Source organism: Drosophila biarmipes, chromosome X, assembly GCF_025231255.1.
Source record: "Drosophila biarmipes strain raj3 chromosome X, RU_DBia_V1.1, whole genome shotgun sequence".
Lineage (NCBI taxonomy): Eukaryota > Metazoa > Arthropoda > Insecta > Diptera > Drosophilidae > Drosophila > Drosophila biarmipes.
In genome coordinates, this window is record NC_066611.1 from 10,907,222 (window position 1) to 10,929,547 (window position 22,326).

At 42.8% G+C, this 22,326-nt stretch overlaps 1 protein-coding gene across 5 annotated transcripts in view; it reads left to right on the plus strand.

The window, feature by feature from the left end:
• The window catches only part of LOC108025875 (zwei Ig domain protein zig-8), a 163,749-nt gene extending 150,150 nt beyond the window's left edge, over positions 1-13,599 (plus strand). For 4 of the 5 annotated variants that reach the window (XM_050887230.1, XM_050887240.1, XM_050887235.1 and 1 more), the window contains 3 exons: positions 2,935-3,062; positions 4,150-4,318; positions 10,386-13,599. In XM_050887230.1, the coding sequence (XP_050743187.1) occupies positions 2,935-3,062; positions 4,150-4,318; positions 10,386-10,720 (632 nt within the window). In that variant the 3' untranslated portion in view covers positions 10,721-13,599. Of the gene's footprint in view, positions 1-2,934; positions 3,063-4,149; positions 4,327-10,385 lie in introns of those variants that run through there. The other variant, XM_050887242.1, reaches the window with a different exon arrangement.
• The last annotated feature ends 8,727 nt before the right edge of the window (positions 13,600-22,326 follow it).

The window sequence follows — 22,326 nt, forward strand, 5'->3', positions numbered from 1 at the left end:
AGCAACTTATCATTACCACGTATTTACCAGTAATTAAATACCTTCACTTGTGCATTCATCCATTTCTGGTTGTATCTATAAGACCTTTTTGGTTATTTGATATAGCTATACTAGTATTTCATTGGTTTCCATGGCAAAAACTCCTTTGCTGACCGCTGGTGTGTAGTTCTGAGAGTCCAATTCGGCTGGTAATTGAGTCGGTGAGTGGCGATGGCGAGGGGATAGGGCGGCATGTTATAGGGGGCTAAAAATCACCAAAGATAATCCGTTCGGAATGCTCCAAGGAGCGCATGACCGAGCGCCGTCTCGCATGGCATTCTCCTCCGGATATCGCCCCCTCCATCTTGTCCAAATTAAAAGTAAAAAGGTCATAAATTCCTCCCGGGACTGATGGAATGTGCGAGGATGTGGGCTGTGCGATGTGGGGTGCTGGGATCCCGATACGGCGGGTTATTTGAATGTTCCGCCGCATGAATGGCATAAATAATAAACCTGCTGCATACTTCTTGGCGCCACACCCCCACACAATGCGAAAGCGTTTGATGATTTCCAGCTGCTCCCCCGTGTCGTATGCGTAATATTTGTTTTAATATTAACTCGCCGCACACACACACACGCAAGCCACGCCCACACACACAGCGCCCACATGTGCCGAATGACCCGCAATTTCCTACGCCGCCGCCTCCGTCCGTGTCCTTTTGGGCATTGTTCTTAAAGGCTCCGGCCGCATTCCGCTGGGCTGCCTTCGCCGCCCCGAACCGGTTTTGGATCAATAAGTTTAATGTGCTGCGAACGGCAAAGTTTAAATTGCCATAAAGGCCGTCGGCCGAGGCAGGCCAAGTAAATGGGGTAGTGCAGGGAGGGAATTTATGCAAGGTACCGACACGTATTGAAAACAATTCTTTGGTCGCCTGAATATTTCAGCAGGCGAAAACTTTCCAGACCGGGGTGACACTTCGAAATGCAGGAGAAACTACCCTCAACAAGTTGCCCCGAGAGCCAAGGCCTTTTACAAGAGATTTGCATTTCGGAAAAATAATAATAGCAATTAGACTAAACGATGGCAGGGCAAAGCTAAGATTGCCTTGCCTTATTGGAGAGATATTTTGGTGAGTTTTAATCACTAGATTTGGTAGTGCAGCCACGAGATACGTTTTTTTGAAAAAGCTTTTCAAATCTTTAGCTAATAACCATAAAAGACCATTTTGTTGCAGCAAGTTAGTCTCCCCGAATCCCCTCCAGAATGTTCCATTTTACTAACTTTTCGCTTATGGCACTCGCGAGGCCCTTGCCCAGGAACCCCTCCAAGTGAAATCCCAGCCGGAAATGCAGATGCAGGTGAAGTTTTTCGGGCAAAACCCACTTCAGGTTGACCGGGCAGCCGGAGATCAAATCTGTGGCAGGTGGGCGGGGGGAAGCACAGCGGGGAGGAGGCTGCGCGGCATAAAGAACTTCAGATGGAGATGGAGAGATACGAGCGCGCTGCACACGAAAATGGGGCATAACACGGAGAATAGTGTAGTAGGAAAGAACACGCCCACTCTGCCACTTCTCCGCCGCCCACTTTCTTCGCTCTGCGGCGGGGGGCAGCCATTTGGCAGTACATAACTTTCACTAACCTTTAGCGGCGTTTTCTGCCGAGAGAGCACATTACCGTTAGCCGACAACAGTAACTGCACTTTCACACACACACTCGCACTGCGGCGAAAGTTGCTCGAGAACCGGAAGCGCTAAAGCAGCCATTTTGCTGCTTCCCAAAATGGCGGCGGGCGAGAAAGGGGGCGGAAGCAGCAGCAAAGAAATCCCAATTTATTAGCATTAAACAAAGGAAAACGAACAAGGAAAGCTTCTCCTTGCACTGAAAAAAAACACGAAGAATTTTTATAAAACCTAATACCTGAGTTAGGGATATATAATATTTAACAAGAAGTAATAATCTTCTATATTTCACTTAAATACAATAATAAAGCGATTGTTGAGCCACAAAGTAATCAAAATTACCTTTGATATATATATTATTTTATTTTTAAGGCTGTCATATTTTATTGTTTAGCACAAATAACTAATAAATATAAAAATTTTAAACATATTTTTTATACTACTTAAAACTTATATCTTTAAAATTATAGTTCAATGCCACTCCTAAATAAACAAAACTTTAATTATTTTTCCCTTTCTTTTATGTTTCGCCTGATCCATTGGCTTGTAATTTTTCAAACACGCCTGCATTTTCGCTCACTGCACCTACAGCATTTACGAAAGTGTCTGAGGGGGGGCCTAGCAGGGGGCAAGTTAAAAATTTCCAATTTTAGTTACGGCCAACCGAGATTTCAATCAATGTCCTTGAACTAATGACACAATTTGTTGTTTACTTTGGCCAGCATTTGAATTTGAGATTTCTGTTGTTCTCCGGCCCACTTTCTTTGCTTTCTTTCCCCTCTTCCACTGTCACTTTGCATTTATCCCAGCTCACTTTTTGCCTTCTCCATGCCCGGACTGCTGTGTGTTCTTTTTCCGCCCGGTTCTTCTGGCTCTCGAAAGTCAGAAATTGTTTTACGATGAATAAGAAAGTAAACAAATGTGTAGATGTCAAATACACACAGTTTTTTTTTCAGGGGGACTGGGGGTATTGGGAGTTTTCAGGGGGTCGGAACATACGCTCTGGTTACGCAGCAGGAAAGAAAACAATTTAACGCAACGGTAGATAAACTTTCTTAAACAGGCTCGGGAGGACTTCGAACGTCCTTGGCCCTTTGCCTGCTCTCTGAGTGTGTGGGTACTTTTGTTTTTTACTTTTATTGTGGCTCGGGCTTAAGCGAAATGAGCTTTTAAAATGTTTTATGCGCCGTTTTGTGTGTGCGCCCCAGCTTATGCAATGATTTTGCCCGTACGTTGCTCATCCTGCGCCTTTTTTGTCTTTTCCCCCTTTCCCAGAGCCCGTCACCGACATCATCGGCGGCCCCGAGCTGCACATCAACCGGGGATCCACCATCAATTTGACTTGCATTGTGAAATTCGCACCGGAACCGCCGCCAACCGTCATTTGGTCGCACAACCGCGAGGTGAGCCCACAAATCCCCCTCGAAAACCCATCACAAAATCACAAAAACCGCAACGAGACCACTTGACATGTGCACGTGTCTGCCGAGCACTCTATATACCATATCCCCCATATACTTATACTTATATTTACATTCATATTCATGGCTGTCCCCAAGTACACCTATATAATCCGGCCGTAATAGAGCCCAGCAGTCGCATCAATAATTACGCTTGACAAGGGTCCTCCCTGCGGCTGACTTCTTGCTTTTTTACGATTATTAGTTCTGGCCATGTTCTTGAAGGTACAAACTTCTAAGCGATAACTACCCACTCCCCGGGGAGTACCCAGAGGCCCGCCTCATATCGCAACTATCAGAAACGAAGCTGTCACACTATGTGTCTCTTATCGCCGGGCTAAGAGTTGGCCGGAAAAACGTCAGGACCTTTAGGATTACAAAAATAAATGTAAGACGTTTCAAGTTTAATTTAAAATTGTCTTGTAGTCAGTCCAGAAATAATAGTTTAAAAAATATTTTGACTTTTGTGAAAAAAAGGCCTCCTTTTAAAGTCCCATAACTCGATTTATCTATATATTTCTCTCTTATTTCAAATGTTTTCACGTAAAATCCGACACCTTCTTATAATAAATAGTTTTAAAGTGCGAAAAAACAGCTCCTAGTTGACCGCAAAATCAGGATCCGTATCCCCCAAAAAAAAACAGAGCCCCATTAAGGTACCAAATGCCTGGTCAGCCGCAATCTCATGCCACCAAACCTTGTTTTCCGTGAATCCCCAATCATTCTTTTCTGTGCAAATGTCAAGGAAATTCTGTTGCCGGTTTGTATTTTTTACGTTTCGTTATTTTCGGGAGTTCTGCTGGCGAAATAAGAGATTTCCCTGGCACAACGAGGCTTTGGAGCTGGCTTGACTAACACGATGTCATTAATAAAAATTTAACTAACATGAGCTTGCCAGGGGCCCAGCGTCCCGAGAAGGAACAGAGCCACATACAAAAGCCGGGGCCACAACAACTGGGAATGTAACAACCTCGCAAAAAAATTTGTGTGTCCTGGCACTTAAGCTGTTTGCCGGCGTTATTTATTTCAGATCATAAATTTCGATTCACCTCGCGGCGGCATATCATTAGTCACCGAGAAAGGTGTGCTGACCACCAGCCGGCTCCTGGTGCAGAAGGCCATCACCCAGGACTCGGGACTCTACACATGCACCCCCTCCAACGCCAATCCGAGCACGGTGCGCGTGCATATCGTCGATGGTGAGTAGCCCGGTATGCAAAACGCTTTGCCTTACCTAAATATGAGTGTTGTCCTTGCCGTGGGTGCACCGGGAGAAACGGGGGCAGCTTGCCAGCTGAGGGGGAGATACAGTAGCGGGAGCTTGGATCCAGTATAGTAGCAAGCCCACGGATCTACTAAGTAATAGCACTTTGAAAAATATACTGTTTTTGAGAAAATTAAATGAAAAATCAAATAATAAATCTGATAGATGCTTACTCTTTCAGATATAGGTATAGTTATAGGAGTCTTGATTTAATAGTTTTTCTTTACTTGCTTAATACGGTAGTTGATATCAACTTATATTATAATGGCCATTATATAAAGTTCAGTAAATAAATATTTTAAAAATAACAAATATGGAATATTATGTTATATTTTTGTCTAATAAAAAAAAGACTCTAGTAACTACTTAAAATAAAAAATCAGCTTTGAAAAGAGGAAGTTAAAAAAATATATATAAATATATAGAATAACTTTTATGGATCTATTTAATGGATCTTTTGATTTTCGGTTATAAATCCTAATACTGCTTTGCCCCTGACAGATTTTTTCCAGTGCTGGGGCTAGTTGGCCAGGGGGGCTAGTGGGTCAGGGGTCGCTCTGCGAATGGCCCGGCACAGCAAGACAAATGTGCGGCGCCCAAAAGTCAACTAAGCTTGTTTGGCTTTATTTGACAGACGAGCGCGTCCAGTGATTGACGACAACTTTTTCCAAAAAGCTCGCAGGACGATGGCCGGGCGGTGGTATTTGGGGGCGGAAATAGCTGGGGGTGCTTACCAACAATTAGCCGACAACTTTGCGTATGAGCAATCTGCTTTTTCGCCTCGGGCTCCATCGAACAGGAGGTGGAAACATTTTTAAATATTCAAAAATAGTAGCTGCTGTGGTATTTCGCTTCGAAATAAGCTGCCTAACGATCCGGGAACGTAAGTTGCTAGTATTTCCCCAGGTATTTACTCGCAATTGGGGTATTGATCCTTTGGGGTATTTAATCCTTTTCCAAATGAAATATTGGGCAGAACTTCACCTTTTCTCGATGTCAAGGAGCTTAACGGGTAACTGAAAATAAAACTTTGAGCAATATCCCGCTAAGGGCCTCTTACCAATTTATATTTTCCGTTTGAGAGGCAGGACATTTTTTCATGATGTTTTAAAACCTTTCAAAGAATTCTAGGAACTTTTGAATTGTTTACAAAATCTATTAGGAAAATAGCGATCTAAAATCACAGAAAATATTAAGAGCTTAGCTCTGATTAATATCTGGGTTTTTCGGGAGCAGCCCCATAAATGTCCGATTCTCTTGGCTCTGCCAGTTAGATCTCCTCGATTTGTTGCCAATATCTCAAATTTTTCGCACACACAAGCACACCCACATGGTGGAAAGGAAAGTCAAAGAAAATTAGTTGGGAAAAACTTTGAGCATCAACATTTGCGCAAGTTTTGACTCGTTTATGCCGCAGACGCCTCGCTCTTTTTGCCGTAGGAATTTCCCGCTTTGGCTTAAGCTTTGGCTGCCACTCCCCCCTTTTCGGCCCCGCCCAGCCGCCCTTCCGCCCAGCGTTCGCCGCTTCCGCTGAGGCCGGAAAAAAGCGCTTACAAAGCAAAAAGTTTAACAACTTGAGCGCAAATGACTTTGGCGTGTAAGCGGCACGCTACAACAAATACGCCATGGAATTAGACTAAAATAACAACAATATGGAGGCGGCCCAGGCAGCCGAGAGTGTGGAAGAAGCGGCAACTTGTTAAGTGGAACAACTGCTGAAACTTAAGTAATTAACACAAGTTGTTTGCGCTCAGCGCTGCGGGGAGGGGCGCCCCAGGGCGGGGTATTGATGCCGGGGAGGCAATCGGAGGGGGTGGGGAATTCGCCCAGCCACCCACAGACCCCGCCCCCAAGTAGATTATTTAATAAAAATATCTGACAAGCTGCACGGAGAAAAAGAATCGGGAAAATCCACCAAGAAGGGAGCATCTTATCATAGTAAAGAGGGATAAAAACAGTATAATATACGAGTATACCAAAATTATCAAATTAAATTTTATTAATTCTTATTCTAGGCATCTAACTCTTATTTTTTATATTTTTTACTATAAAGATTAAATGTGTTTCAAAATAAGAGCCTAATAAATATTGAACTAAGTCTAGTTGATAGAAAAGTCAAGGGTCCTAATTTAACAATATCATTTACATTTTTTATGAAAATCCACCATGCACTGATAATATCCTCAAGTTAAAAATAGCTTTTAAAAGTAATTCTTTCGGAATTTTTCTAGAGTATTTCATTAATATATGATGAGGAATAAGAGCCTAAATAATATTTGATTAGGTCTATCTGATGTTATTTATTATTTGATTAGGTCTATCGGATGTTATTTATTATTTGATTTTTCATTTAAATATTTTATTAGTTCCCATAAAAATAAAGTATCTTTATTCAACAGTAATTATAAATAATGTAATTTGCTACTTATTCGCTGAAGCAAAACCGAGAGAGCTGCCAAATTGAAATCGGCACAAAGGCGTTCAAGTTCCAGCGAACAGAGATAGCGCCCCCTTCCGGTTACGCCCCCTCCTCTGTCAGGGGCTGGGATTATTTCCCCTTCCGGCGGAGTCGAACTCTTTGAGCGGCGAAGCATACCTAAGTCGGTAAATGAGCTTTCAGCGGCGTCTTTGCAAATGAGTAAAGAAATCAAGAGCCCGAAGTCGAGCAAGTTTTGGCTCCCTTTCTCGTCCTGAGAATTCCATTTCATGCTCCAATGTGGTGCAGGATTCGATTTCAGCTTACTTTCGCATCCCGAAACTATGTTACCAAATATCACTACACTTTTAAGGACACTTAAAGAGAGTAATTTGTATAAAAGCCTTTGAGTATGGCTATTTCCATATTAGTTCTGCTAATTAAATGAATTTGCCCTGCAGCGAAATGGCCTTCCCTGTAAGCTTATAATTCCGGGGCTCATATAAATCATTTTCCCATTAAGACGGAGTTCTTGTACTCATTTTACCTGGCACAATAACAAGCACAGTCACTGCCAGTCGAGGGACAGATGCATCCAGCATTTAATTTAATATTCTACGGTTTCCACAGAAGCGTGCTTCCATTTCAGTGTCTCGACGACATCTCGACTGTCATCTCGAATTCATTCGCCCGCTTTCATTCCCCCTCGAAATCAGGGTTAACCTCTGGTTCAGGGGCTCCGGGTCCTTTCTTCCGACGATTGTTGTCCTTGCTGCTCGCATTGAGCTGCAGTACACTCTCAAAACACATGTCGTGAAAGGTAAAAATTAGAGGGATAACTTAAAACACCCTAGATTGAACAACGCCAGATCTAAAAAACATTTTTAAAATAATATTTTCCCTGAAGAAAAGGAAATTACCGATTATGCCCTACAAATGCCAGTCTTAGCTGGTTACACTTTTCCCCCAGTGTACCTCCTCCGCTTGCTGCATTATTGATAATTTCGTTCAGCTTCAAAGCTGAAACAAAGCCGCTTACAGCTATTTGTTTTGCCCGAGCTGGTCCTGTTTTCCGGACTCCTGGCCATTTAAGGCGATCATTACACCTAGCCACACAGAAGTCGACTCTGTGGCCGCACATCAAAGTCGTTTCATTAATTGAACTGCTGCCTCAGCGGCGTGGTCAAGTCCAAGTCCAAGTCGAAGTCTAAGTACAAGGCCAAGTTCTAGAGGCAAACATGGGCCACTGGACCGCACCAAATCCGACCCCCAATCCAATTAAGTGTACTTTCTACGGCGCTTTTATCTGCAAGTGCTTGCTTTTTAACGCACTCGAAGGAGAAGTCCGAAGCCAAAGCGGGGACTGAGGCTGTCATAAGTGGCGAATGGTGAATGGCGACTGGCGAATCGGCGACAATTCATTGTCATCTGCAAGTTCCCGGGCAGCAGGATGTGTGGAGGACAAAGGACGCAGGACGCTTAATTATGTCAAACCGTATTAACTGGGGGAATGGTGCTGAGCCCCCTTTTCCCTCCGCCTTTGCTAGTAATTAGAGACGCAGGACGATCCGCTCTGCGCCGAGTTATTGGCGTTGTCGTTTAGCATTCGGCGTGGAAAACTTTTGGAATGCTCCAAGCACGTGGGGCAGCACAGTTGGGATGGGTACAGTGGTGAGGATTGGGATTCCCCGAACATGGAATACATTTTTGGAACAAAGAAATGCTCGAAAGTCGAGAAAAAACCAAAAGAGCTTTGAAATCTCTTATTGAGGTGCCTAAAAGTATGCTTTAAAAAACACAAAGTCGCATTCCGCACTTAACCATATCACAAAACAAATTATTGCATACTTTTGGACAGCACTACAATTATTCAAAACTCCATTTACTTATGTTATTTTCTACAATCAGAAGTTGTATAAAATTTTTTTGTGAAATATTTTGTTTGTTTTAAATCAGTTTTTTTGGCTTGGTTTTCAAACAGTTTAGATGCCGTTGCTTGTCCATTTTAGTGAACAAAAGATTTCCCCCTTGAAAAACATTTCCGAGTAATGATCAATTGTCTGCTGCTGCAGTCGTAACTCTCTTCCGAATTTCGCGAATTTATTACCCGCGTTAATCAGCATTCAGCGCGAGGAGAAAGTGCTTTCACTAGGTGTATTAGCGCCACAGTGCGGCCCAGTCACACACACTGGCGCACTCGCACGCACATTCGGGCGGGAGCACACAGATACGCACGCAGACACAGACGCAGACGGACTCTTAAGTAACAGCTCATGATGGGCATCAACGAACTCGTAAAGGACGAACGATGCATGATAATTGAAGCTGCAGAAGCTACAGAAGCTATGGAGGCTATGGAGACTATGGATGCTATAGGAGCCATGGCAGCGGCATCCGCCCCGACGACAGACTCTCGCGCATTTCTGCCAACTGGGCCCCCGACCACCCGGAGCATCCGCACCACCTTCCAGGCAAAGGCGCCCGAAAACCACCCATCTAGTCGAGTGCCGCCAAGTAGTTGGGCAGTTTTTGAACGCTGCTCTTGTTTTTTGCTGCCTTTTTTAGCCAGTCTTGGCGTTTTTATTGCCGGCAATTAAGTTAATAGGCAATAAAGCTTCTGGATTTTCCAGGGGGGCCACTGGCAGTGTAGCAGATGCAGATTCATATCCAGCCACGGATCCAGCTGCAGGCCCAGGTCCGCCCCTCGCCGCCACTCCCCGCCACTCCACTGGCCGCTCATCTCGTCGCGAATCAATGTATTTTAGTGGATCTGCGAGATGGGCTCTCGGCTCCAGTGCAGTGCAGTCCACTTCCAAATTAACTTCTTGCGCTCGCTTTTATTGGTCTGCGGCGATTGCCATCGCGTCCGGGCTGTTGATTGTTTTCCAACTATCTGAATAACATTTTCGGGGAAATTTATTTGCTGCTTACTTGGCTGCTCGACTGGGTTCGCTAGTACATCAATCGCTGCTGGGGCCTTTGCCGAATTCAGGCGAATTTCTACTGCACGTTGAAAGGGTTTTTCCTCTTACCATTTGTTGTGAATTTAATTTGGACAACTATGTTAATGATTGGGTTCATTTTAAAAACGCAGCGGAAGGTCTTAAATAAACAAGTTGTAAAAATCAATTTAATTTTCAAGTAAATTAAAATTATTATGTTAGCAAGAAGAAAGTAAATATTCTGCTACCAAATGGAAAAGGGAATGTTTTTGGGGATTTTGAAAGTAGTTAGTATTGCATACATTTTATCCTTGAAGAAAGACATAAAAATAAACCGGCTTGGGATTTTCTAAATTAAAAATGGATTGAAAACAAATATTCGTCGGTGCAAATAAATATTTCGGGGACTTTGAATATTAAAAAAGGATTTAGGGGGAGTGCAAATAAAATGTTGTTCCATAAAAGGCATGTATAAATAAATGGGGACTTTGAAAATTACAAAGGGATAAAAGGAAGCAATAAAACAAATTTTTAGCTAAATGTGAATGCCGTTCGCTGTTCGTGTCGCTGTACCGTGTACCTCTTTCCACGCGCTGCCCACTGATCGCTCTCCCCTTTCCATTTCCGTTTCCGTTTCGTTGCAGGCGAGCATCCGGCGGCCATGCACACGGGCAACAACAATAACTCCACGGCGTCCCAGCCGCCGGTCCTGCTGCCGCTGGTCCTGCTCACCTGCGGCACGCTGATGCTCCTGCAGCTGGTGGCCTGCTGCTCCGCCCTCGTCACCGCCGCCGCCGCCGCCCTCGTCCCGGCCACGCCCCTCGATCCGCTAAGGATCGCCCACCACCACAGCAGCTCCGCCACCCAGGACACGGCCAGCGAAGGACAACGAAGCGCCAGGATCAGCCAGGATCTGCAGCGGGAGGAGGGGGACCTGTGCCGCAGGGGATTCGGGAGGAGACCGGTGCCCGGGACATAGCTCTTCCAGGAATCGGGAACCGGAAACGCTGCCGAATTGCCAACAGGAGTCGCATTTTAGGTTGATCCTCTTGCCCCCCCTCTGCTCGCCCCTCTGTTAAGATCCCGCTCCCCTGGTCTTCAGTCCTCAGTTGTTCCTTTCCCCATCCGTTTCACCATTTCCTGTTTCCCGTTTCCGGTTTCCGGTTCCATCCTGCTCTTGTCCCACCTGCGGGCTCTTCCCTCCGCCGCCCCTGGACTTTCGTGAGCGGGCTGGAGCGCTTGTCCTGTTATCACTAAATTAAGCAGCCAGACTTGGCCCACAAAAACAGAAAACTAAAACATATATTTATCAGATTTTTCTAAAGCTAACCAAAGATAGATAACGCTGTGGGGTACACGAAAAGGAGCCAAACTATGGGCTCCAAGGAAAATTCCGATTGAAGAGAGTATTGAAACGAAGTAGGCGGGAGGTAAGCAGATGATTTTCGTAAACGGTTGGGTCAAGTTGGCCAGGTTCTTGGGGGCAGGTAAAAATAACTACATAAGCAAAGAGCCACACCAAACACACCCTGTAAATAAAGCAACTCACCTGGGACTTCTCTTCCATCGCCAAGCAAACGGTAGGGGGAAATGTCGAGTATGTATGAATTCATCTATTCAGCTTTTATTTTTGATGCTTTCCAACTTTGACACACCGACATACACACACACACACCGACAAGAAGAACACTTTCTCTAGTACAAGGATAAGCTATAGGTGTCTAAACATATTATAAATAAATAGCAGAGAGAAGTTTTGATGGGAAACCCCTTGCGATTCGAGGCAAGCCTAAGTATGATAAAGAATTTTTTTTGTAAACTAGCGTAAGTTCAAGACTATAGTAAAATGTAAGCGAAATGCGAGGGAGAAAGTGGAGAAAAAGTAGCTAAAACGGATGGATGAGGGCTAGGATTAGCGATTGATTGTTGGATTAAACGTGTACATACAAAGCAAATCAGCATAATTAGTCTATGGATATTTTTTTGTTTTTTTTTTGCCTACTCCCATATATCAGATCAGAATAATCTCTACCTACAAATAGGGCATTTTTGATGTGTTTAGGGCCTAAGCGATATTAATTATTGTTGTTTGTTTGGCAAAACGAAACGAAATCGCAAATGAACATGCCATCGAGAGCAGATATTGAAATAGAGAACTAACAACTATCCAATAAAGCGTATTGCTAATTCAACTCGAGTATTTAAGTGTCTCTCTCTATCTATCTCTATCTCTCTCTATTTCTCTATAACTCTCTAGCAGACTCTCCTCTCAAGCAAAAACCAAAAAAATAAAAAAAAGAAAAACAACAGTCACAGACACATAAGATCGGAAAGTTTAAGCCAAGCTAGTGGAAAGATAGAGAAACACTGGAACATGAAATAAAACAGAATCAGAATCCGCGATCCCACCCCAGAGACAGGGTCTAACCCTATCCCACTCCCAGCCCCTAGAAGTCCATGCGTGACCCATGCACTGGAAACTCTTCATACGTTTTCGCTCCAAATGAAAAACAAAAGATAATATTCAGAATACTCTCCGTACTAAACGTAATTAAATGGATATGAATACGAATACGATGGTACCACTTAGTATGTATAACTATAATGAGGAGGAGGGAGGACAGGAAACGAAAACAGAATGGATATATTTTATGAATGTGATGACGTTTAGCAAGTTAAAAATGATATATGAGACCCCCGAATAAAGACCAAAACATTCAGAAAAAGACATGAAAATCAAGAGACCCCTCGAATCTTTTGAATGTTGCAAAGCTCCTTTCAAAGGCCAATATGTCAAGTCCAAGGATCAATATCAGACTCATCCCTAAAAAATCCCAGTCCCAAACAAAGTCAAAGTTACAACGCCGGAAGATTCCCCTTTGCAGGGAGCTGCAACCGCATTTCAAGTGTATTCAAATGTATTTGTAAATGTATCTGCCAGTATTTTGATTTTCCTCTCCATCTATCCGCATGCACTAGTCTAAGCCAAACTTAAAAGGAGTGTTTAAATGTTTATAAGCAAATTGAATGTAATTCAATATCAAACCGAAACCAGAACTTAAATAGAGCAAAGGCAAATAGCAAAATGAAAAATGAAAAATGGAAAAAAATTTAATGAATAAAAAAGAAACGACAATTTCTATGTATAAAATAAGGTGAAATAAAGTCCATGTTGCAGATGCTAAACCTATGAATATATGGTATATTGTAATTGAATGAAACCGATATAAATATGTAAATGATAAGCGATAATTAAAAATGTGTTGACCCCATTATTATGTTCGTTCGATATGTGTATATTAATTTTATGAAGCTCTTTTTTTCCGTTGTTTTCTTTTCTTTGTGAGTCTTTTTTTGAACATTTTGTGTTTTGTTGTTTTCGTGGTAGAGTTAATTAAAGGAAAAAGTAAACAGAAAGTGCGCGGAGAGCAAAAACAATTTTAAAGTAAATATGTTAAATACAATTTTAAGCATAAACAATGGCGTCAAAAGCAAACAATTTTAATGTGGTTAAATAAGAAAAATGCCGAATTCAATGGAAAATATGTGTGTTGTTCCAATTGAACGGGACACTTTGAAATATTACAATTCATAATAACTATAATTACGGAAAGGGTAAGCGAATGGGATCCTACCATCAAGTGGAACAAAAGTAAGGGATTAAATTGCATAGGTCTAAGAACAGATTAACGAAGGTAATTACCAGACCACACTCACACGCTCACAAAGCGGACACACACAGATACACCAACACACACAGACAGTCAGAACCATGCAATTTGAACCGAAAAACGAGAGATTCGATCACAAAAACCAAATATGAATTCAATAAAAGTGTAAAAAAACCAAAAAAAAACTCAAACGCTGCATTTTCAATTCGAAGCTAGAACAATGGTCCTGTCACCCAGATGTGAACACTTTGTGACCGTTTTGTGGCCATTTCCCTTCCAATTGCGAATCGGAATTCCATTCGAAATGCGAAATTCGCCAGCCTTTAATTTGATAGCTCGAAAATTTGTTGACACATCCAATCGAATTCACCCAGCATTAGAGTGTTGGTCGGGAAACTGGTTTGGAAAAAATATTAAATGAAAACTATACGCTTGGTGTATAATTTATGCATACGCCGTTTTTTTCCTCCAGCTGTTGATGATGTGCAATTAAAAGTACATGGTGTGTGTGCATGCGTAAAATGATGTCAACTAGGCAATTAAGTTATGGCAGCCTGGCCCAGGTGTTAATATTGCTACCAAATCGATTAGCACCCGTCACGAAAAGGGAGAAGGTTGAAATATGGGTGGCCAATGCAACTTGTGGATTGGCAGTGAACTCCGTAGAAGTGGTAAGTAAGTAAGGTAAATATTAGAGTAATTTAAATATATAAACAGCAATGAACTAAAAATGAACCTCTGCAGTCGGAAGCCCGCGTTTTCATACTACCGAAAATAGGAGGAAATTTACGCTCCCTTTCGCCTGTATTGGTAGTCATAACTGTTAATATTACTGTTGAAATATATTAAACAACGACTTTCTTTTTGTTTAACGAGCTTGATGGCTTTGCTGTTTGAGATCCTTTAAATCTTCCTACTTAAAGTCGCTCCCATAGAAATCCGATTGTCCACTCCATTTTGATTTATTGTAATTAATATTTAATTTACTAGGTGGCTTCGAGTGCCCACTGCTCTCTCCGTCCCCTTCCCTGCCTCTCTATCTGTCTCTGTCTGCGGTCGCATTGAATGTTTTATTTGATTTAATTTCGCACTGTCAGCTATGATTGCACTGCACTTTTTTGCCTTTTTATTTGTCTTCGCTCGCTGTGGGGCTTTTCCTTTATTTCATTTATTTAATTTTGCATTTTTGCAGGACTTTTGCATATTGCCTTGTTTTTTGTAGTTAAATTAATTTGCATAATGCATGACGCTTTTGAATCATGGACAACCATGGACATGAAAGTAGCCGCCGCGTCCACATCCACGCCGCTTCACTTGCCGTTCCGTCCAGTGCAACCGCCAACCTCCCGAAATCGATGTAAATGCAAATGGCCATAAATTACGTCTCCCCTTTTGTCTCGGAATATTAACTTAATTAGTTGCACGTTATTCCCCTCCCCGGCGGCGCTCCACGCACTTTTATTTGCGAATTTTATTAAATGTTTTCATAATGAGACAGGGCCGGAGACTGTTCCTATATGAAATATTAATAATAATATCCCAGATCAATGATTGCCCATGGATCGGCTGGGCCGGCGATGGAAATCGTTGTCATTGTCTGACAGTTTTCATTAAGGGCCTTAACGTCCGTCCTCAGAGGCGAGCGAGAGCAGTCCTGGACATCCGGCCAAACAATGCCAGAGACATCGGATAATGCGGCTCCGGCTTTGTGCAGCTCATTTTGATTGCATTCTGGCCCGACTGAAAGCCATCTGATTGTGCCAGTAACCGGGCAAAAGACCCTGTCCCATTCCTCGGGATGAGTCGGGGCCGGGCTGCAGAGGAATCCCCTGGAATGACCCGCCAAAAACTTAATTGGACATTCATCGGGGAAGGGCAAATCCAGGAGGACAGCTTGTTTTGGACGAGGTCTGTCTCGGAAAAATAAAATTCTAGAGCAAAACAGTGTTCCTGATATTGGAATATTTAAATATTTAAAAAATAGTAAACTCTTCAATAATATTCTTATTGTTAAACATCCAACTTTCTTTGACTTTAACACTCTAATAATTGCTCAAATGGCTATAATAACTTGGGCATTATTTTGTAACAACAATTTTTGTAGACTTCTTTTAAAACAAAGGTACGAAGATGTTTCGAATTTCCCCTTAATTAATTACAGTCGAGGACTTTTTGCACTTAAACCTCTCATTTACTTTTCGCGCCGCCTCGCAGGGCGAACATTTTGTTTTGCAACTAACCTTTCCGGACTGAACAAAGAAAGTCCTTTGTGCTGATGCTCCCCCCCAGAACTTGTGCAGCTGCTATCTGCCCGCGAATATCCTGCCACTGCCGAAAACATCCCATGCCATTGTCCATTTGTCGTTGCTTTTTATATTATTTACGCTCGTTTAATTTTTCGCATGCCTTCTTTATTCGACGCGCTCAAGTATTTTAACAAATTTTACAACTTTTTAAGCGGGTCTAAGCGACTACGGCCACCTGTCACTGCCTGCCGCCGCCCCCTTGCTCGTGGGTCCTTTTGTCCGCCCCTCCCCCAGGGGACATTCGGCCTTGGCTTTTGGTGGCAAGTCCTTTTTTCAAGAGGGCCAACGGTGAGGTGGGCAGGGGGGGCGACGGCCTGCTTAAACGTTTTGTCGAGCATATTTGTTGGCCATAAATTAACACGCCGCGCTCGCCCGTTTAATCTTTTTATGGCCCCGCCTAGACCACGCCCCCATTAAGCCGGTCCAAAAATTTAATAATTTGCTCAACATTAACCACTTGGCGGCCTGTTGTTGTCCTTGGGCCTGCGCCCCGTTGTTGTCAACGTTCCGCTTCCACTTTTTCCCCGTCCTGTTTGCTACTAATTATAAGGGGATTATTTGCTTATCCCTCGAGGTCGTCGAATGGGCATGGGGGCGGCGGCATAAACCCACCGTCAGCAGGTGGGCGGTTCCTCCCATTGTCCACTGTCCCAGCTGTAAATTAACCGCCTTTCCAGCGCCCCACCGCCCAGCCACCCACGCGTTCATCCACTCAAGTCCGCCATAAATTCCCAATTAAAAGGTGTAATAAGCGTTTGTTCCGCTTCGGCTATGAATAACATTTTGGGCAGTGGAACGGCCGAACAGGAGCCCCTCCCCCCATTCATTTCAGCCCACTTGTCAGCAGCTGCGACTTTGTAATGCAATTGCAATAAAACAAACTACAAAATGGCCGGCGGGGCGCAGGGGAAGGCCCACGGGAATCACCATAATGGGTGTGGATGATGGCAGCTAAGAAAGGTGGCTTTGCGCACAGTGGCACAAAGTGCGGTTTTGCGGCGGCAAAAGTGACAGGGAAGCTCTCCTCGGAAGGGCAGCCTCAAGTAATCTCGGCTTGCAGGCAAAGAACCAGCGATGCCGAGGCGACTAAGTAAATGAAAGAGTGATGGACTCAAAGAAGGGGTAAGTGAAAGCAGATGAGATGAAAGAAATCAGCTTTCACCTCTAAGGTGATAAAGTATAGAAAAGAAATCTTTGGGGATTTGAAAACGCTTTGAAGGTTAACCAACTGTATCAGTCTTCTACAATATTCAAGGAAGATAGTTATGTATATATTCAATATAAAAATATAGGGATTTTATAGAACGCTAAAGTGTTAATAAGATTTATATACTTTTAATTAGATTTATATACTTTTACGTTGCAGAAATTTTTGAGAGTTTAGATCAGTGTCTTCACCTCTTGAATGTATATAATGCATAATAAATAGTTTATATTTGTGCATATCTTATTATAAATCTTATATCGTATTTAAGTTGAGCTTCCAAGAGAGTTTTTGAAAATATTTTACATCATTCTGCCAAAAGAGATCGCCATTGAGATCCTTTCCCACTGTGCCCCTGTGGCCTGAGGGCAATTAAAAGCGGGTTCGAAGTTCAGAGCGAGTCACAAATTATATGCGCATTTAATGAAGTGTGCCGGGCACACAAACACACACTTCACACATGCGACTACGTGCAGTCATTAAACAGCCAACACCCGGCCGCCCAACCACCCATTCTCACCTGGGCCCCCGGTCAAAGGTCACGCGCTGGCCGGGCCAAAAGGTCACTTAAGCAAAATGAAATGAATAAATGCATGAGGCGAGCTACACACCCACCTCCCATCTTGGGAATCGGGGGATGGGGATGGGAATGGGGTTGGGGTTGGGGTTGGACCGTCGAATGGCCAACTAAACGGTTTGTAATGGACGCCTTGGCTGCCGGGATTGAAACCTAATTGCAAAAATTTTAACAAACACTCGCAGCAATAACAATAATTTTAACCGACTGCAGTGGGTGGACAATGGAGAGCTTTCCCGCTTGGCCAGGAGTCAAGATTTATGCGCCACAGACTGAAATTAGAAACGCTTTCCTTGCCGCTCCGTGTGCCCTTGTTTTTTTTGTTTTGGCGAGCAGTAAACAAGGCTGGGCCACGCCCCCCACCCTTAGAAAAAAGGGGCGGGGGGAGTGGCACTGGCCATTGGCCATTAGTTGTTGCTGGTCGCCTTTGCCGCGGCGACAAGTGCACTTTATTAGCGCTTTTCATTTCGCTCCTTCGAAGCCTCCTGGTGTCCTGCTGTCCAGGGCCTTGGTTTTTTATTTGCCTTCCTTGGAGCGAGCCATTTGGCATAAATGCGTTCATTAAAGGCACATTGACACGGTGCCTCAGTGGGTCAGTAGAAAAGGACTCGAAGCGAGGGGGATCCGTTCCTTGGGCAGCACTTACGCCATGTTGGCCCAGTTATTGATGTTATTTACCAGTGCCAGAACCCGCATTTCACGTCTACTTTCTATTTATAGGGAATAAATAGAGGTAAAGTGAGGATTACACTCTTGCGGTATCATCCCAATCGTAGTTTGTTACTAGTCAGTCTGAAAAATTGAACCTAACGTAAAAATTTGACTATTTTAAGATCATGTTCTACATGATTTCTCAGTTCATAAGCCACTTTAACGTGGCGCAAAACTGAGATGGGGACTGGAAAAGGAAGTTTGATTTGTTCAACAAGAGCCCTGCATTATTCAGGAATAGTTTCTGCAACAGCAGGATGCCAGGAAATGTGGCCCATCTACGCCCCTGGAGAAGTGGTGTAATCGGTCAAAGGGTCCAAATGAGCCGGACTCTCCTTGTGCGGCCCCAAGCTCCTTGTTCTTTGGTGCAGCGGACGCCTTGACCTGTTATTTATGCTGACCGCAGTCACGTCCTGGCTAAGTGCTCATGTGTGTCCCCCCGTTCCGGCGTCCCTCGTCTTTTGAACCCCTTCTCCTGAGCCACCTCCCGGGTGTATTTGTGTCGACATTTGCCGTGGCATTTATAAAATTGTGCATAATTTAAGCTCAGCAGTTGCGGACTCCCATTCGCCAAGCAAAGCAGAAGAAACCCAGCCAAACCAGAGCACCGACCACATGAATAATGGTTCCCGTGGAGCCAGCCAAAGGATAATATAGAGAGGGTGCACTGTAAGAATATGTGCAAGACATGCTCATACCGAAGTTTGCCGATGAAAAGTACAAACACTTTTTTTCAGCGGATAATTTAAATTTCGAATTAATTAACGCTATTCAGATTTTGGTCAAAAATACGAATTTTTTTCCGTTTTTCAAGCATAGTCTAGCCAAATCAAGTCTTAGAGCCAAAAAACCGACTGTTTTGAGTAGCTTGTTTAATATGCTAGCAATCCCAATCATTTAGGGGGAAATTTATTTTTTGAAAAATTTTCGCATATTTTGTAAGGGGGTGCATCATGATTTTTTGCAAAAATTCTAAAAATTTTAAAGTTTTCAGGTTTGAATGCCAATAGATTGGAAATTAAACGACGAGCTCAACGAGGTACGACATTCCTCATTCTGACAATTATTTTTGTTTTGGTAGCCAAAAAATTCAATATTTTTGGTGCAAAATGGGTTTTAGTTAAATATTCAGATTTTTGTCAAAAATACGATTTTTCCTTCCGGTTTTTTCAAGCATAGTTTAGCCAAATCAAGTCTTAGAGCCAAAAAACCGACTGTTTTGAGTAGCTTGTTTAATGTGCTAGCAATCCCAATCATTTAGGGGGAAATGTATTTTTTGAAAAATTTTCGCATATTTTGTAAGGGGGTGCATCATGATTTTTTGCAAAAATTCTAAAAATTTAAAAGTTTTCAGGTTTAAATGCCAATAGATTGGAAATTAAGCGACGAGCTCAACAAGGTATGACATTTCTCATTCTGACAATTATTTTCATTTTTGCAGCTTAAAAACTGAAAAATTATTGGGCAAAATGGGCTTGAGATAGGATATTCAGATTTTGGTCAAAAATACGATTTCTCCTTCCGGGTTTCAAGCGTAGTTTAGCCAAATCAAGTCATAGAGCCAAAAGACCGACTGTTTTGAGCAGCTTGCTCAATGGGCTATCTATCCCAATCATTTAAGGGAAAATTTATTTTTTGAAAAATTTTCGCATATTTTGTAAGGGGGTGCATCATGATTTTTTGCAAAAAATCTGAAAATTTAAAAATGTTTAGGTTTTAGTGTCAATAGATTGGAAATCAAACGGCGAACTCAATGATGTATGACATTCCGCATTCTGACAATTATTTTTTTATTTGCTGCCAAAAAACTGAATAATTTTTGGGGAAAATGGGCTTGATATACGAAATTCATACTTTGGTCAAATATACGAATTTTCTTTTCGGTTTTTCAAGCGTAGTTTAGCCAAATCAAGTCTTAGAGCCAAAAGACCGACTGTTTTGAGCAGCTTGCTTAATGTGCTAACAATCCCAATCATTTAAGGGAAAATTTATTTTTTGAAATATTTTCGCATATTTTGTAAGGGGGCAAATAGGCCAATAGACTGGAAATTAAACGACGAGCTCGAAAAGGTATTGCATTCCTTATTCTGACCTTATTTGGCAATCTGGCGACAAAAAAACTGATTTGTGTTGGCGAATAAATTTTGTTCATATCAAGTGGAATAAAACATTTTGACATAAAACATATTTTGATAATTTTTAACACCTCAGCGCTATTAAAATTACAATTCAATGATTTCTTATAAATAGATGGCGAAATAAATAATTGATCCGATAGTGCTGATTAATTTTTCCTGTGTGGGTACAAGCTTCACGTCTTCGCGTTGCAATTGCAGCTGCGCCGGCGACATTAGAATGGGGGTAAAAACTGGCGAGGACGAGGACGAGGGCGAAAGGACGACGCCAACACGGCAGCTTGAAAAGCATAATGAAGGATAATGAGTTCTTGATTAGTACAAAGTGGAAAATTGTGTATTTTTGCCCTGTCGCGCAGTGCGTATAAGCTTTGGCCCGTCGGACGGGAAACTCCGGCCCGCCGACCACTGGAAAACCACCACCCCCCACAGCAGGCACCAATTAACTGTAATTAGGGTTGCCCCGTTTCTGCGTGACCAGAGCAAACAAACAACAGCATCCGCCAAAGTAGGCGGACCGTCAGCCCGATTGCTTTGGCCGGCCGAAAAAGTGGCCAAGAAACCGATCCGAGGCTCGCAGATACCCGTAAAAAAGGCCAATGCATTGGCACTGGGTAAATACCTAAGTGCAGGACCAACAACACATTGCATTCTGATGCTCGAAACCCGCATTTTCCAGCTACCGTTCATATTCGTGCTGCGTATACGAAATGCGTATTACGTATACGCCGTGTAAACAGAACGCACACCGCTTTAAAAACACCGCATGGTAAATAAGAGCCCTGGGAGTGAGGGAGGGCATAAGGGGGCAAAAAACGCCATAATAAAATGCTGAAAAATCAACACCATTTTCAGCACTCTTTCCTTTTATGCCTGCTGTTGTTCTTTTTATTTTTATTTCACCGAGCGAGTGGGTCCGGTTTCCCAACTCTCCATAGTTTTATGTTGCAGGAAGCTGTTGTTATACTCTTAAGCCGAGGGGTAATGTGACAGTATACCGGATCATAAAAACAGGTGGGCATCTAACCAATAAAACCGAAACCCATTTGGGGTTGTAGCACATTTAAAGGCAATTATTTGAATAACAATAAAAGTACACATGAAAACTTTATATTTTAATTATAAATATATAAAAATATATTGTACTCAAAAAAAACAGAGTGCTATATCAACAATAATATAATTAAGTGTTTAAATAAACCTCGAATATATTATTTTAGGTTTTTCCTGATTGCATAACATTTTTATTCACTTATAGGGCATACAAAAAGGGGCGCCACGCAGAATATCCCTTCAATTTGCTCTCTTTTGTATGGACTGATTTTCTTGGCTGGATTTTTGTTGGATTTCCGCATTCGCATGCAAATCGACGATTAATCAAAATACCACTTTCCCCCAATTGTTGCTGCAAATTACATTTTTCGCGTTTTTCGCTGACTGAAATGACAAATTTACACAATTGGCAGCCGATCAGGCATTGGCTCCAACGAATGGCGATGGCGATGGCGATGGCCATGGCGAAAGTCAAATTGCGAAAGTTAATGGAAATAAGTGAGAATCGAGCGAAGCCACAGCGAAAATACGTGCAACAACTTGTGCACTGTGGGTCCCTGTGAATTTCCACTCAAAGTATTTCGCAGGAGCCCGGCCGCCGGTTTAATAAGAATTACTCGGGCGATTGGCATTCGGACGGTTAGGTTTACCAGCATTAATTTGTGGGTCTGCAACTGAAGTGACTGGCAAGTCCGGCGATCACTTCTGTGAGTGCTGTGAAAGGTGCTTGCATTTTTGAGACCTTAGAATGCCAAATTCGAGAACTATGTACTTGTAGCTGGAATATTCTAAAACTACGACTGATGGATAATTAATATCGTTGCAAGTACAAGTCTTAGTACTTTGCTTGCCAGAATTGCATGCAATTGCCCTGGCCTCTCTGCCAAAGATAGGACCTTCCACTCCCCTTCACGGCCGCTGTAGGTGC